Source organism: Orcinus orca, chromosome 2, assembly GCF_937001465.1.
Source record: "Orcinus orca chromosome 2, mOrcOrc1.1, whole genome shotgun sequence".
NCBI classification, from domain to species: Eukaryota; Metazoa; Chordata; class Mammalia; order Artiodactyla; family Delphinidae; genus Orcinus; species Orcinus orca.
Window position 1 is genome coordinate 94,404,421 of NC_064560.1, and position 14,948 is coordinate 94,419,368.

Consider the following 14,948-nt stretch of genomic DNA (forward strand, 5'->3'; position numbering starts at 1 on the left):
GACTCGCAATTCTGTGCTTTTTCCTCTATGCTTTGAAAAGCTATATTAGCAAATAAACATTTTACACTATTAAATCAGAAAATAACTAACTGTAACTAAGCCACACAAAAATAAAATTCATCCATCTAAAGAGAACAAAGGGTTAGAATAGGAAGTACCCCAATTCAAACAGAAAGAAGGAACATTTGTTCATACAGTACAGGGCTTTCTTAAGGGCACAACCTCGCACATATTTTCTGAGCCATTTTATTAATTACCACCTGCTCGGACTTGTGTCCTGTGCTCCATCAAATGCAACTCCTTAAGAGAATGCCACACTGACTCTTGTGGCAAAGGTCTGAAAAGTGGTAACTTCTGGCATAGATAACTTGATGGTACAAAAGGAACCCACAAACGTGGTGCCAACAATCAAGAGGAGAGGACTGGGGGCTTCCCTGGGCACAGTGGTTAAGAGTCTGCCTGCCTATGCAGGAGACACGGGTTTGAGCCCTGGTCCAGGAGGATCCCACATGCCGCGGGGCAACTAAGCCTGTGCGCCACAACTACTGAGCCTGCGCTCTAGAGCCCGGGAGCCGCAACTACTGAGCCCGCGTGCTGCGACTACCGAAGCCCGCATGCCTAGAGCCCGTGCTCCGCAATGAGAAGCCCCGCACGGCAACAAAGACCCAACTCAACCAAAAATAAATAAATTAATTAATTAATCAAAAAAAAAAGAAAAAGAAGAAGAGAGGACTGAAGTTGAAGAGGGTGGAGATTTTGCTGGGAGCAAGTAATCCTGAAAATGGGATAAGAATAAAAATCCAAGGGAGCAACGCTGGCCTGACACTAATGACCAGAGAGCACAATAAAAAGAAGGCAGTTTCAGAGCTTGCCTGGCATCAGACAGCTCTCACCTGCAAAAGAAAGAAAGAAAAAATTCTCACAGAGACAAGAGAAAGATCGCAGGTTTGGTCCTGAGTGATGGATTAGATATGACCTAATAGGTATTTGCCATCTCTTATTTCTGGGACTCTGATCCAAGAACAAACAGCAAGAGAACCATGAAAAATCAGCCCTGTTGGATCTGGAGTTCTGCCTTGACAAGATATAAAGCTCATTCATAGATCTGACTGTGCTCATGAGACTGCAGTTCAACTCCTGCTGCTAGAGCAAGGGGAGGGGGAAGGAAGATAGAAAGGGGTGAGTGGGAAGGAGGTGGAAGATCTGGGTTGTGACTATAATAGCTACAGTAATTAGAGTGTTTCCAGGCTGCTAGGGAAGTCTTCAGAGCAGAGAATGTGGATGGGAGATGGAGGAGGGGGAAAAACATGAGGAAGCAAACTACTGAGAATGCTAGGAAAATACATGGTGGTTTGTGAACAGTTTAAAACAAATAGCTGCGATGGCTTCCTATGGGGAAATAAAGAAGTTTATATTTTTTCCCAGAAGTGAATATTATACAAATGACTGCTAGGCTCCTACTTAAAGCTAGGTTGCAAACTAGGTTTAAACAGATTCTTGCAAATGTCCCTGTCTCTGTAGTGGTCCACTGGCCCTGGCCTCAGTCACACTGTTTGCCTCCCTTTTCCCTAAATCAATCAAAAAACTCTATCTATCTATCCATCCAGACAGCCAGCCATCTACCTAAATCTGTCTCAACCTCTCTGACAGATCAGAGCCTTCACTTCACTTGGAAAAGGGATTTCTCAATTCCAAAACATTTAAAGTCACTTCTTTGCTGTCAATCAACTGTTAATTAATACACTGTGAATTCAATTAGATTGTGTGTATGTGTGTGCCTGCGTGTGTTTCAAGCACACAGCTTATCAGCCCAACACAGAAAATCACTGGAGGACACTAAAGAAGTCACAAAATAAACACCAAGTTGCTTGTTTATAAATTTTAGGCTCTATGCCACTGCCTACTATAGTGGCATGATCATGTGAAAGAAAAATAAAATGATATTAACAGAAGATGATGATAACCTAGAAGGAAATTCTGGGAATTTGCAGAAAACCTCAAAATAGAAAGTCCTCCTCCAAGTTACAGGAAATGCTATACTTGTTTTTAAGATAAACATTTAGTTGAGATACTTCCTTAGCATGATTTGGCCCTCTGATGATGACTTGATTCTAACAGTGATGTTAATCTCAAAGCCAGAAAAAAAAGAGTTATACAGGTGCTGGGAGAAGCTAAAAATGGAATAAAACGAACAACAGAAGAGGTGCAAACTTCATGTGGAGAATTACATTCATAAAATAAAAACACATGTGAAAGTCTTGAGTAAGATATGTCAGGTAGACTTAACACAAAAAGTCAATTACATCCTTTGCACCTGGGTATCCTCCCAGCAGCTAAATCCTTTTCACTACCCTAAAAGCAAAGAATTTTCTCCTTCCCTATCCCCCTAATAAACAAGTGCTAGAAACACTGAATTACTATTATTCCCTTCCCATTCATAGGGCATAAAGCCAGAACTCACAGAAATATAATAGGGCCGTCTAGGACCATGTCTAAGGCAAGCTACTCAGTAATTTAAAAGAAACACAGAGAAAAGGAAGAATCTCTTTTCTCTATTCCATTATCATCTCACTAACAAACCAGTATCAGGCATTAAGAAACGTGAAACAAAGAAGAATTTCACACATATGAACTGAACCTAAACCACAGAAGACCAAGTATTTTCTTGTCACTGTGGCATGTGATTCTTTAACCACCTGCTCAATAATCCCTCTGCAACTGCACAGCTGCTGCCAATTCCACATGCCCAGCTAGGCAGGTGCTTTGGTGAATTACCTGTTCCTTAGTGAAAACAGTCCTTCACTGACACTTAGTGGGCCCTGAACCTGCCAATCAGCATCGCCTCTCTTCATTTTGTCTGTCATAGCCAACTTTTATGAGATATCACAAAGGCATATTTAGTACACTATGTGATTTTGTATTTTGCAGGGTTGTTGTTTTTTTTTAAAGGAATCTGATATTTAAAAATCAGGCAGGAGAGAGAATTCAGCTGCTTAAAAGAAAATTTGCCGCACAACATAAGGCTGCCTCATCTCAGAGTGGCCCCATCTGTCTGGCAGTATTCCCATCCATGACCAGTTTCCACAAGGGAAATAACAATTGCTTAGCTACCTATGGAGCAGGAGAAAGTGGCACTAGAAGGTTCTATAGTACCTGGCAGTGATGAGAGAGAAAACAGAGTGTGAACTTCTAGAGACCACACATCATTCCTGTACTTATTAAGTCTCCACGGCTGAGCCCAGGCAGTAGTGTTCTGAGTCAAATAAGTAAGGAGTGGCACTTCCACTTGACAGAGCAATCAGTAAACCCCTCAACAAATTATCCTGTTCCAGTCATTTAGTTGCTATATGTTAATTGCAGCATAATTACTACCAGGAGCCAAAATTATGCTTCCATATCCTCACACAAAATAAGCAATAATCTGTCCAGCTATCTAGACCTCTCACAAGGAAACATTTTCTAACAAGAAGCTGGGGGAAAAAAATCCAAAGTGCTCTCTGAAATATGGTCACAGTCAGAAGACTTATAAGACTCCTTGTGGCAAGGGCCCAATTCTGAAACCACTAAATCTAATCAGGGCAAATTTAATCTGAGGCTTCTGCCTTCACTGTCACCTGACAGGATTAAGAAATGAATGCCAACAGCCCAAGAGCAAAAAGCTTTGGACTCAGTTTAGCTGAGACTTCACTCAGAGACCTAGGACATATAGTTGGAAACAGTCTAAAGACAGACAACACCTCTAGTAAGACCTTAAGACAGTTCGGTCATCAAGAAACATAAAGGTCAGAACAACCTGTTCCCTCCTAACAAAGCCCAACACCTAAGTGGCAAGCCATCATTTTTAAGAAACTCATTGAAAGAGAAAAGGGAGGCAACGTGGTCAGACTTAGGGCCTCAGAAAGACCTTTACCACAACCAAAGGCTAAAGTTCCTCTTCAACAACACTCTATAGGAAATGGTTGGCTATTGTGTACAGTGTATATTGTATACAACTGTCCTCCCACAATGAGCTTGATTTCTAATCTCTGTTCAAAGAAAAGTTTTCTTTAATGTCCTAAAGGAAAACCTCATTTCTAGCCCCCAATAATTCTTTACCCAACTAATAGTACCTAAATGCTATTTGGGCACTTCTATGAGGTAAATGCAAGGGCAGGGTTCCTTCTAGCTTGTTCTCATCCTTCTCTCATTAGTAACTCCCAAGATCTCAAATGATTTTTTTTTTTTATGTTCATCTCTTTGGCAAACTTCTCCCTAACACAGAAGCACACATGGATTTTCTACACAATGAACAAGTCACCTCCTTTCATCTGAATTAAAATGAAGATAAAAAGGAAAGTTGTTTCGTTTCCCCAGCCCTTGCCCAGATAGGCAAATTCTGTGGCTTTTTTGTCGTGCAATTATTCTGACCAGGAAGTCACCATTAAAAAGGTACTTGGTCCTTGAGTCCCTATCTTAACCCTGCACAGGTTTTTAGTGGTATTCCTAAACGAATAAACAAAAATCTTTGTGTGTGTCCCATCTCTATAAAAAGGATTAAATATGCTGGCTCAAACAAGAGTAAAACCCTCCCCTTGGAGTCTTCTTCCTTAAAAGTCTGACACAAACATCAGGGTTGGGCCTCCCAGCCACTCTTCCTCCTCAACTTAGTACAGGCTAGCCAAAGAGGCAGGCACAACAACATGGCTGGCATTCCCTATTCTTCTGAAAAATGTGTGCCAATGAGCTCTGCATTGTTCCTCACTCAAAAAGAAGAGCCTTTCTGTCTGGCCTCCTCCAATGGCAAGCCCCAGTCTGGAAAAGGAAGAAAATGGCACTGAGGAGCCTGGGAGATGGAGCATATCCAAAGCTCTCAGACAAGACTTGAACCTATGACCTTCACTGTGTACACAATAGGCGGGTGAGAGGGACCGGTTTATCTCTGCAGCAGCAGTTCTCAGCCCTGGGGTAGCAGTCCCGATAAAATGACACGACTATTGTGTGTGGCAGCAGAACAGTCATCTCCTCACAACAGCCTAAACCAGCACTCCCTCCCCCAAGACAAAGCAGCAGGGGTGAAATTAACTCAAGGCTGCAGAGCAAAGCCTCATACAGAAAAGAGAGGCCTGTAGGGGATTGAGGACTCTCCTCAACCCCTAGGGCTCTGGACACATGGCTGGAAACAGACAGGCTTTCTTCCCCATCTTTCCCACTCTCATTTAGATTGGAAGCTGTTTCTTAGAGAATTTAATCATCTGTGATTTGTTCAGAAATATTCCCCCTGAAGGGCTCTGATCTCTCCACCCTGTGTGAGCCTAATTCCTAGAACCTGAAATGACTGTTTGCTGCTGCCTGTTTCACAAACACACATTAATTGGTCAGATGTGTCTCCTCCTCCTCAACCCCAGAGGGAGGAAGGAGAATCTGAGCAAAGCACAGAGATGATCCAACCGTAATTACACATAAAGGGAAAAGAGGGCAGCATGGGTTTTCCAAACAGGACAGGGTCACAAACCCTCCCGGGGGTACTAGGATAGCAGTTAAGGCCAGGCCCAGGAATCCCTCCATCTTGAAGAAAAGGACAGGAGTAAATGTGACCTGAAGACTGGAAGGAGTACACACCCACAACCTACTTACTGCACACTCCCGGCCACCTTGCTCCCCCCTCCTGGGCTGCGCACACGTCCTGCTCCCAGACCCTCGCCCTGAACCCCCCTAACTCCCTGACTAGCTCCAGTCGCCCTGGGCCCCCTCAAGATACCCAGACTCGCCTTTGAAACTCTCTGGCCTGTCCCCACAACCTGGCCAGACCCTAATCCCCTCTCGGGCACCCCTACCCTCAGCCGGAACCGGCCCTGGCCGCGCTTTGAACTTCACCCCGCGCCCCTCGACGCCCCCTCCCCCACCCGCGCAACGACAACCCCACCACCCGCGCCATACACACCTTCCCCCTCGCTCCGCCCCGGCCTCGCAACCCCCACTTCCTCTGTCAGGCGCCGCTACCCCTGGCCCCCTCGGCGCCGCCGCCTCTTTCCTCCCCCAACCCCGGCTCCACACAAAGCTCCGGACTCACCGCGCGGCCGGTCCCGGGAGCCGCCACCTCCGCCCGCCCGGGCCCCGGGCCGTCGAGCCGCCGCTGCTACGGGGCCCAGGCCGCCATCCGTTCCCGCGGCCCCTCCCCCCCACCCCACCCCGCCTCGTCTCCGGCTCTCCGCCCCCTCCTCGCGCCGCTCCGCCCCGCCCGCCGGTGCCGCTGTGTCCGGGGCCGCGGGTCCCTCCGCCGCCGCCACCGCCGCCGCCGCCGCGATCCGGGACAACCAGGGCCGCCCGCAAGACCCGGACACTGGACTACCGGGCCCTCGGATCCGGATCCCGGGCTGGTGTGCAGTCTGGAGCGGTAGAGCGCAGGGGAAACCCGGAACATGGATGGACGAACCAAATCCTGGGTCTCGGAACGCGCGGTCACACGGAGCCCGGATTAGAGACTCGGAGCCCGGATTAGAGACTCGGAGCTCTGGGAATGCTGGAAAACCCGGCGAGCCGGTTAAAACAGAGATAAACTCAAAGAAACCTGGATTGGAGAGCTCGAACCTAACGCTCTCTCCTCGTGGAAAGAACTCTCGCTGGACCAGACTTCCTCGCAGAGAGGTCTCTGGGGAAGTATCATACCTTAAATGCGGAAGACATCAATTCTGTAGGTGTCCAACCGTGGGGAGAGGAAAGGGTCACAAGGGGTCGGAACGTGAACATCCACAAAGAACAGAAGAGCAAGCACAGCTCATCGTGTTTCACCCATTTTATCCCTTGGTTCAGCAAAGTATCAATCCCCTAATTTTTTATCCTTTGTTCTCCAATTTCTTTTGTAGGATTACCACTAGTTTTCCTCCTAAAAGTACCCAAATTCAAAGGATTAATTCAAATCCTTCTAATATCACTTTTCACCTCACCACCCCATATCACCAAATCTTGTTGCCTTGTATTATCTAAAAGTCCTACGGTTCTTTTCCAACCCACCATTCCAACTATTGTAACTTTTATCTTATCTGCTATTCATCTGATTGCCCAGCACTCTATCTAGTAGGCATCCTGTCCTTGTTTAAGTGAACCCTCCCACTCACCTCTCACTCATGAAACTTATCATACTTTTCACCACCTCTTCCCTAAAACGTCCACCCCCTTCCGTTGTGAAAAGAAATTTATCTTAATTCTCAAGTCTTAGCCTCAATTATGTCCTTGACCATCTTAGCTCTGCAGGGTTTTTTTGGCTGCGCAGCATGTGTGATCTTAGTTTCCTGACCAGGGATCAAACCTGTGCCCCCTGCAGTGGAAGTGCAGAGTCCTAACCACTGAACCACCAGGGAATTCCCAGCTCTGCAGTTTTTATCTTTCCTTTCCCTTACCCTGAGGCATCCTTCAACAGTGCCATTCAAGAGAGTATGTGACTTGGGGATACAGCCAGGTCATAAAATCCCTTTATATCTCCAAATACACATGCAAAAGGTGTGTGTGCGTGTGTGTGTGTGTGTGTGTGTGTGTGTGTGTGTGTCAGGGGATGATGGCTAAAGATGAACACTAAGCCTATCTGGCCTAGGAAAAATAATCTCCCCTTGATCCACCCATATTCAGCTTGTTCTAGGACCGTACAAGAACAAAACTGACCCCAGGTGACAGAAGATCTCTAATCTGTACTGGACGATGTTACAAGCGAGGATTCAGCTACTTGCAGGCAGACAAAGAGAAGGGTTTAGAGACTTAGGTATGAATTAAAGGTTAACACTTGAGTAGTCATCTTCTACTGAAGAGCATGACTCTACCACTGAAAAAGACTGGACTGCAAAAATGGGGAACAAAGCAAACATTCCTACAGTGAACTTCAATTTTTAGACAGAAATTTTTCAAGCCTAGAAGAACCATTAAAAATTTTCAAGCAATTGATGTCCTATACAGTAAAAGAATCTTAAGCTTTGACTTCTTATTCCTCTAGACCAGGGTTTGGCAAAATATGGCCCACAGGTCAAATCAGGTGCAGTGCCTGTTTTGGTATGTCCCATGAACTAAGAAGAAGAATGGCTTTTACATTTTTGGATGGCTGAAAAATAATCAAAAGACGACTATTTTGTGATGTGAAAATTATATTAATATATTAATTCAAATTTCAGTGTCCATAAAAAAATTTTACTGGCTCATAGCCATGCTCATTCACCTACGTATTATCTATGGATTCATTTCACTTGCACTGCAACAGCAGAGTTAAATAGTTGTAACAGGGACCATATGGCCTGGAAAGCCTAAAATAGTTGCTGTCTGGCCCTTTACAGAAAAAGTGTGCTGACCCCTGCTCTGAACAAGCAGTGTCTGATAGAACTTTTTGCAATGATGGAAATATTCTATTCTTGAGCTGTCCAATTCAGAAGTCACTAGTTATATGTAGTTATGTGAACACCTGAAATATGGTACTGTGACTGAAGAACTGAATCTTAATTTCACTTAATTTAAATAATCACATGTGTCTAGTGGCTACTATATTAGACAGCACAGCTCTAGACGCTCCTCAAATCTCATATATTGACATTTTTGACCCCTTGTCCCAACATCTCACTCCCTTCCTGTGACACATCTACACATTCTCAGTTGCCCTCTCTGCCCCACCTTATCTACCTGACGTCAAGTCAGGGTACAATATTTACTAGGTTTTCTTTCTAGACTCTTCATTGTCACAACAGAAATCTAATCAGTCTACCAGGTTTCACCGCATGAATTAACCCACATTATGTGCACACACATAAATGGACACAAATTTACACAAGTTTCTTTGTGTCAGAGGATGGCACTGTGGCTATGTTCTTTCTTCTCTGCAAGAGAGAATTAGAAAGCCCTCCACATGCTAGATTCCTTGATGCTGCTGGAGCCTGTGATATGGATCACCTCCCTCCAAACACATTCACAGAAGCTGAGAACAGCAGATGTGCACTTGCTATTTGAATCTCAAGGAAAAAAAATCCTTCATCACAGGACTTTCTTTCCTGCCCTCCAAGGCCTAATAAACTGAAGTTAGCTGATTTCTCTAGTTTAATAGATGCTTGCTTTTTTACTGGCCTTGTCTAACTGGGCAAGAGAACAACCCCAATACTGTCTCTATCTTGGCTAGGAGCTCTAGTAAAAGCATTAAAAAAAAAAAAAAAACTTACCAAACGAAATGAAATCCACATAAATGGACTTCAGTAGAGACAGTAGTTAAAATGGAAAGAGATTAGGGTTATAACTCATAAAAAGCCATAACTTTGTAATTATTTGTAAAAGCAATCTTTATAGTCAATTTTTTATACCTACTCCCTAGGAAAAAACGGGTTTCTGTAAACTTCCAGCTTAAAAAGAAAAAAAGGGACACCTAGTTTTCTTTCTCTAGATTAGCTATAGCAAGCAAACACCACCCCACCCCACCCCTACTCCATTCCAAACATCTATCTGCAAGGCCAAAGCCTCCTAAAAATCCTGGCAGAGAAAGACTCCAGTTTTATATATATCCTACTTTGAGCTTATATAATTGAGACTGTGTCCTGCCTAGAAAAACAAAAACGCTGAATCCTTTAGCCACTATACAAATTGAGAGCCAATGAACCCAACCATCCAAAGGAGGGTACAGATATTTAGGCTGCAGAAGTAAACCAGCTCAGAAATGTGGACCTTCCCTCAGGCCAAGCTGTCCCAGAGTTACAGGGTCAGTGCAAAGTGCTGTAAAGTACTGAAAGGCTACTCCTGGGCGAGTTTGTACTCGGGCTGCTAAGATTTTCCACTAGGCTTTAAATTATGCTATTCATCACTGAGCAACTGACGGCCATCTACCCCCAAGTCTCTCCCACACTTCCTCCCGGGTGTCTCCACAAATAAAAGAGAGACCTTATACCACCACCACGTGAACTGAAGAGAGTCTTTCACAGTCTAACCATGAAAAGGAGAAGTTTCCAAGTTACTCTGCCTTTACTCATGTGGCTCCAGCTGCATATTTTGGTTGCTGAGGTGGGTTTCCCATAAACTTGTAAAGTTCTCGTAAACTTTCTTATCACGGCACACAAAATGGTTGCATAACCTGAACTCTTGCATCTCCTGATGTTTTTCTTTAGGCATGCACACACAATCTATCCAGGTGGAAAAATCAATCCATACTCCTCTGTGTTCAGGCTGTCTGTCGTTCAAATAAAAAGGCAGAAAGATAAACTTTTTTTTTTTTTTTTTTTGCTCCTTAGGTTCTTCACCTCCTACCTTTCAATTTTATTTTGGTATTAAGAAAACCAGACAATTCCAGCACAGAATTCAAATTGCTACTGCTTGGTAAACTATTAACTGCATAGTGAACCCAGTGTGGCTTCATTAATAGTACTAGGGTCTGCAGAAAGCCAGAGAGAGAATTTTTTCCTCCCTAAAGAACTGCCATTGGCGTCCTTTCCAACTTTCTCTACAGAAGTTGAACAGAAAAAAAAAAAAAAAAGAATACAACATGCCTTCATCACTAGAACAAGAATTGGGTGGGTTTTGCCTGGGAATCCAGAGTGATCAGGCCCCCACAAAACCAATGCCCGGAGCTCTGCAACAAGCAGGGTTCACAGTTGAGTGAGCATCAATGCATAATGAGTGGAGGCATTTCAATGCAAATAAATGCTGAATATGAAGGATTAAAGAAAGGGGAAATTAATCTTTTTCATAACACAGGGCACTTTTTTCTCTCCCTTGCGCTCTCTTTTTTAAGTCATGCACACAACTGCTGGAGGGAATCCAACTTCCCCAGTGTGGTAGTGCTGCTTTATAAAAAGCAGAACATACACATTTAAGACCGTGAATTTCCTGAGGATGCCAGCAACTGAGATTCTGACAGCTCTTCTGAACAGCCTCAGAAAAAAAGTGCTTCACTAAGTGGGACCAGAATGACTAGTAAAAATCTCATTTCAAACCAGCCTCCTATTTTTCCAAAGCTCATAGCTTCTTGGGGTATGGATGGCTTAAAGGGTTTGGTTTCAGCATTTTGGGATATTTGGATGCATTTACTGAAAGGATTTTATTTTTGTTTGTTTCTAATTCTCCATCCAAGTGATACTTTTGCAATACCAACAAAATAAACAGGGCAGTTTCATGCTGCTTTAGCAGGTGGCTCTATCTCATCCCAGTCTGATCCTCTCATGTCCTAATGTCTCAAACCAAAGAACAAAGTGGCAGCACCTCTTCAGGTTATCCCCCCACCCCACCCCCCACCAAAATCGGCCAGCGAAGGTTACTCAGCTGAATACTATTCACTTGAAGAGATGTTGGACTAGAGCAGCAAAGTTGATTAAAAACCTCTCTGTCCAATCACACGTTTCTATTAAACACAATTCCTCAAACATCCTAATACTCTACCAGGTTATCACTTTGAAAAAAAAAAACTTTAAAATTCAAGTGGTCCCTTAAAATACTGTTAACCTAGGTTAAGAATTTTCCTAATTAAAACAAATCCAAGCCTCAGAGAGGAAAATAATTTCCAACTTGTTCCTTTTTCTTCTGTATCATTCTGAGAAAAATGTCAAAGATCTAGAATTTTTAAAATAAGTCTTTATAAATAATGTATCCAAAGATTTTTGACCCACTACATAAAGTAAGAATCCCACTCTTTAAGAAAAATATACAGATTTTGATGAGTTTAAATTCTGAGAGGTTCAAGCCTGATGCCAAGCCTTTAGATGTCTACTGCTTCAATTCCAAAGGACCAGTGGATAGCAATTTTAGTACACAAAACTCCACTATGCTGTATAGTTCCTTTTTTCCTGGGTCAGACAGCTTTATTCTGCTTCATTAACCCCTTCTTTGCTCCTTGATGGATCTTGGAATCCAGTTTCCCTGTAAGGGAGAAAAAGAAGCCTCATTATTTATTTTTTATATTTGCAATGCAAATCTTTCATGGCCTCCCAGGTCTTCTGGTTACTGTGCTTCTGTCACATTCAATTATCTTGCTTCAGGACTCAGACACTTTCAAACTTCAGAGTTTCATTCTGTAAGAATGAGGAAGCAATGGGAACACTGTATAGGGACACACAAATGTACGTACGTACACAGACACAATGAGTATTCACCTAAAAATCTAAGAAGTTAATATTTCTAATTTTGTAGTTACTAGAAAAGAAACATTGCATTTTCCAGAGTGCCTCATGCTAAGGCAAGTTTTTAAAGAATACACACATAATGATAAAGGAAGACATTTCACACAGTGGGAAACCCATTCCTCTGACCTGTTAACTGGCTAAGCATAATGCATGTACCTCCCTCACAGTGAGAAAAGCAGTTCAACTCACTCTTTTGCTGCCTCAGACTTAATAGGGGGAGTGACCTGAAACAGTGGAGTAGAATCCACATGAATGCTTTACTGACAAAGGGCCCCTAACACCAGTTAAGAAGGGCAAAGGTCATAGGCTGTATGACTCTCCTAAGTGTTAAAGTTAGAAAACAAGCAACCTTCCTGCCCCAGGTGACCCTAATGAGAGGTACTTCACGGATGTGGTCTCCGACCTCTGACTTCTCAGATCTACCAGGATAAAGTTGGGTTCAGTGGTAGCTGCCGCCTTAGGAAATATCCATCTCATGAAGAAAAACTAACAGAGTTCCTGTCTGCCTGGCCTGAGAACAGAGCTTGCAGGTTGCTTTCTCCCGCAAAAAGTCTTATTTAAGTCAATAGAGATGCTGATGCTGGAAACAGAAATAGTTTAGTTCAGCCTTGGCACTAAATAAACAAACAAACAAAAACAAAACAGCTGGGTGTACTACAGGCCTATACCCACAACCACTGCCCCTTGTATGTTGTCATTTTCATTTGTTGCAGTAATCAGGTATAAGAGAGAAAGCACTGGACACAAAGCCAGGAAACCCAGGTTCCAGTCCTCCTTTGTCTGATACCAACTAGATGAGTGACTTGGGGCAAGTTATTAGATCTCTCTGGACTTCAATATTCTCATTTGTCCAACTAAGGTAAGAATACATGTCTGGACTACTGCACAAGGAGAGTGTGAAAAAAATTACTTCAATCTAACACGTTTCCCTGTTTTCTTAATTTTTTTCTTCTTCCTCATCTTTCCAGGGCGACATCTGCCTCTGGAATAACATTACTTCCTTCTCTGGCCTTCCTCAGAAACCATCACTAAGTGATATCCTAAATGATGTCCACAACAGTCACAATGATGTTGACTTTAATTTGGGCTTTAGAGCACAGAGTTCTCCTAGAGATTTAGCAGTTCTTTCATCCCCCAGGCTGTCTTGCTGAAAATCCGAACATGTGCCAGCAACCTGGCAAAGGGCCCTGTTATGAGGCAAGTTTGCCGTTGTATCCCTAAGGCTACCAAATGGCAGGTGCTCAATAAATGAATTAAACAAAGAAAAGCAGACACCACAAATTTCAAAACCTTTACTTTATAGGGACTACTAAGTAACCAAAAATAGCAGATATCAGATAAACATAAAAGAGTACTCATTGTAAAGCTGGTGGTACCCAGAGGTACAAAGAAGTATTGCGTCTCATTAAGCTTTTTAGGACAAGCTAGGACACAATTCAGAATTCCATCTAGGACCACAGACTTCTAGTTCTCTGTACTGAATAAGTTAGAAGACCCAGGTCCCAGTTTTGGTCCTAAGACTACCTATCTGTATAACCTTGAGGAAGTCACCTAGTTACTCTTGTCCTCAACTTTTTCAATGCTATGAGGAAACATGGACTACACAGTACTGAAGGCCCTTTGCAGCTCTGTGATACTGTGCCCTAAAAATGAAATGTAAATTGGAATACTTTGTTTCTGAGGCAATGTGATAAAGTGAGAAGAGCAGGAAACCTAGAGGTAGAAAGACCTGAGCAAAATATAATTTCTGTAAACCTGTTCACTCAGCTATAAAATGAAAGGAAGAAAAAATTCCTACTAACTTACAAAGTTGTTGAGAGGATTATAGCTAATGCTAAGTGTTTTTCTATATACTAAGCACTGTACCAAGTATTTTACATATACTGAATCATTTAATCAAATAATTAATTGAAATAATATAGATCAAAGGGACTTCTCTGGTGACACAGTGGTTAAGAATCAACCTGCCGGGCTTCCCTGGTGGCGCAGTGGTTGAGAGTCTGCCTGCCGATGCAGGGGACACCGGTTCATGCCCTGGTCCGGGAAGATCCCACATGCCGTGGAGCAGCTGGGCCCGTAAGCCACGGCCGCTGAGCCTGCACGTCCGGAGCCTGTGCTCCGCAATGGGAGAGGCCACGACAGTGAGAGGCCCGCGTACCGAAAAAAAAAAAAAAAAAAAAGAATCCACCTGCCAGTGCAGGGGACATGGGTTCGAGCCCTGGTCCAGGAAGATCCCACATGCTGCGGAGCTACTAAACCCGTGCGCCACAACTACTGAGCCTGCGCTCTAGAGCCCAAGAGCCACAACTACTAAGCCCACGTGCCACAACTACTGAGCCCGCGCACCTAGAGCCCGTGCTCCACAACAAGAGAAGGCACCACAACGAGAAGCCTGCACACCACAACGAAGAGTAGCCCCCACTCACCGCAACTAGAGAAAGCCTGTGCGCAGCAATGAAGACCCAACGCAGACAAAAATAAATAAATAAATAAAATTTATTTAAAAATATATACATTAAAGTGCTTCATGAGTTCAAAGTTCTCTGAAAAATTAACGGTAGTCGTGTTATTTATGCTAAGGCTTGGGAGTTGTGTTTCTTAGTTATGGTCTCAGTTTTACTTTTACTTTACCATATTTACCAGATAATTCTAGGCAAGACTTTTTAACTATATTTATTTCAGGCTCCCCAAAGCTTTACTGGATAAGAATATTCCAAATATAATTTTCATAAAACTCCAGTCTGACTGTGAAAGCCCTCACATGAGACCAGCTCAGGTAAGATCAACCCATTGGAGCAGAGCACTCAATGGTAGGCAAATTAATCTCTGGCTTCAATGATGATG

At 43.4% G+C, this 14,948-nt stretch overlaps 2 protein-coding genes across 12 annotated transcripts in view; both read right to left on the bottom strand.

The window, feature by feature from the left end:
• ZNF609 (zinc finger protein 609) overlaps positions 1 to 10,295 on the bottom strand; it is a 237,744-nt gene extending 227,449 nt beyond the window's left edge. For 6 of the 10 annotated variants that reach the window (XM_049705881.1, XM_049705880.1, XM_033437131.2 and 3 more), the window contains exon 1: positions 6,050 to 6,202. The gene's annotated coding sequence lies outside the window, so the exon portion shown is untranslated. Of the gene's footprint in view, positions 1 to 6,049; positions 7,496 to 9,920 lie in introns of those variants that run through there. The other 4 variants (XM_033437130.2, XM_033437128.2, XM_033437132.2 and 1 more) reach the window with 4 other exon arrangements.
• Positions 10,296 to 11,536: 1,241 nt separating this feature from the next.
• The window catches only part of TRIP4 (thyroid hormone receptor interactor 4), a 67,465-nt gene continuing 64,053 nt past the window's right edge, over positions 11,537 to 14,948 (bottom strand). For both annotated transcript variants that reach the window (XM_033437137.2, XM_033437135.2), the window contains exon 13: positions 11,537 to 11,841. In XM_033437137.2, coding sequence (XP_033293028.1) covers positions 11,774 to 11,841 — 68 coding nt within the window. In that variant the 3' untranslated portion in view covers positions 11,537 to 11,773. The remainder of the gene's footprint in view (positions 11,842 to 14,948) is intronic.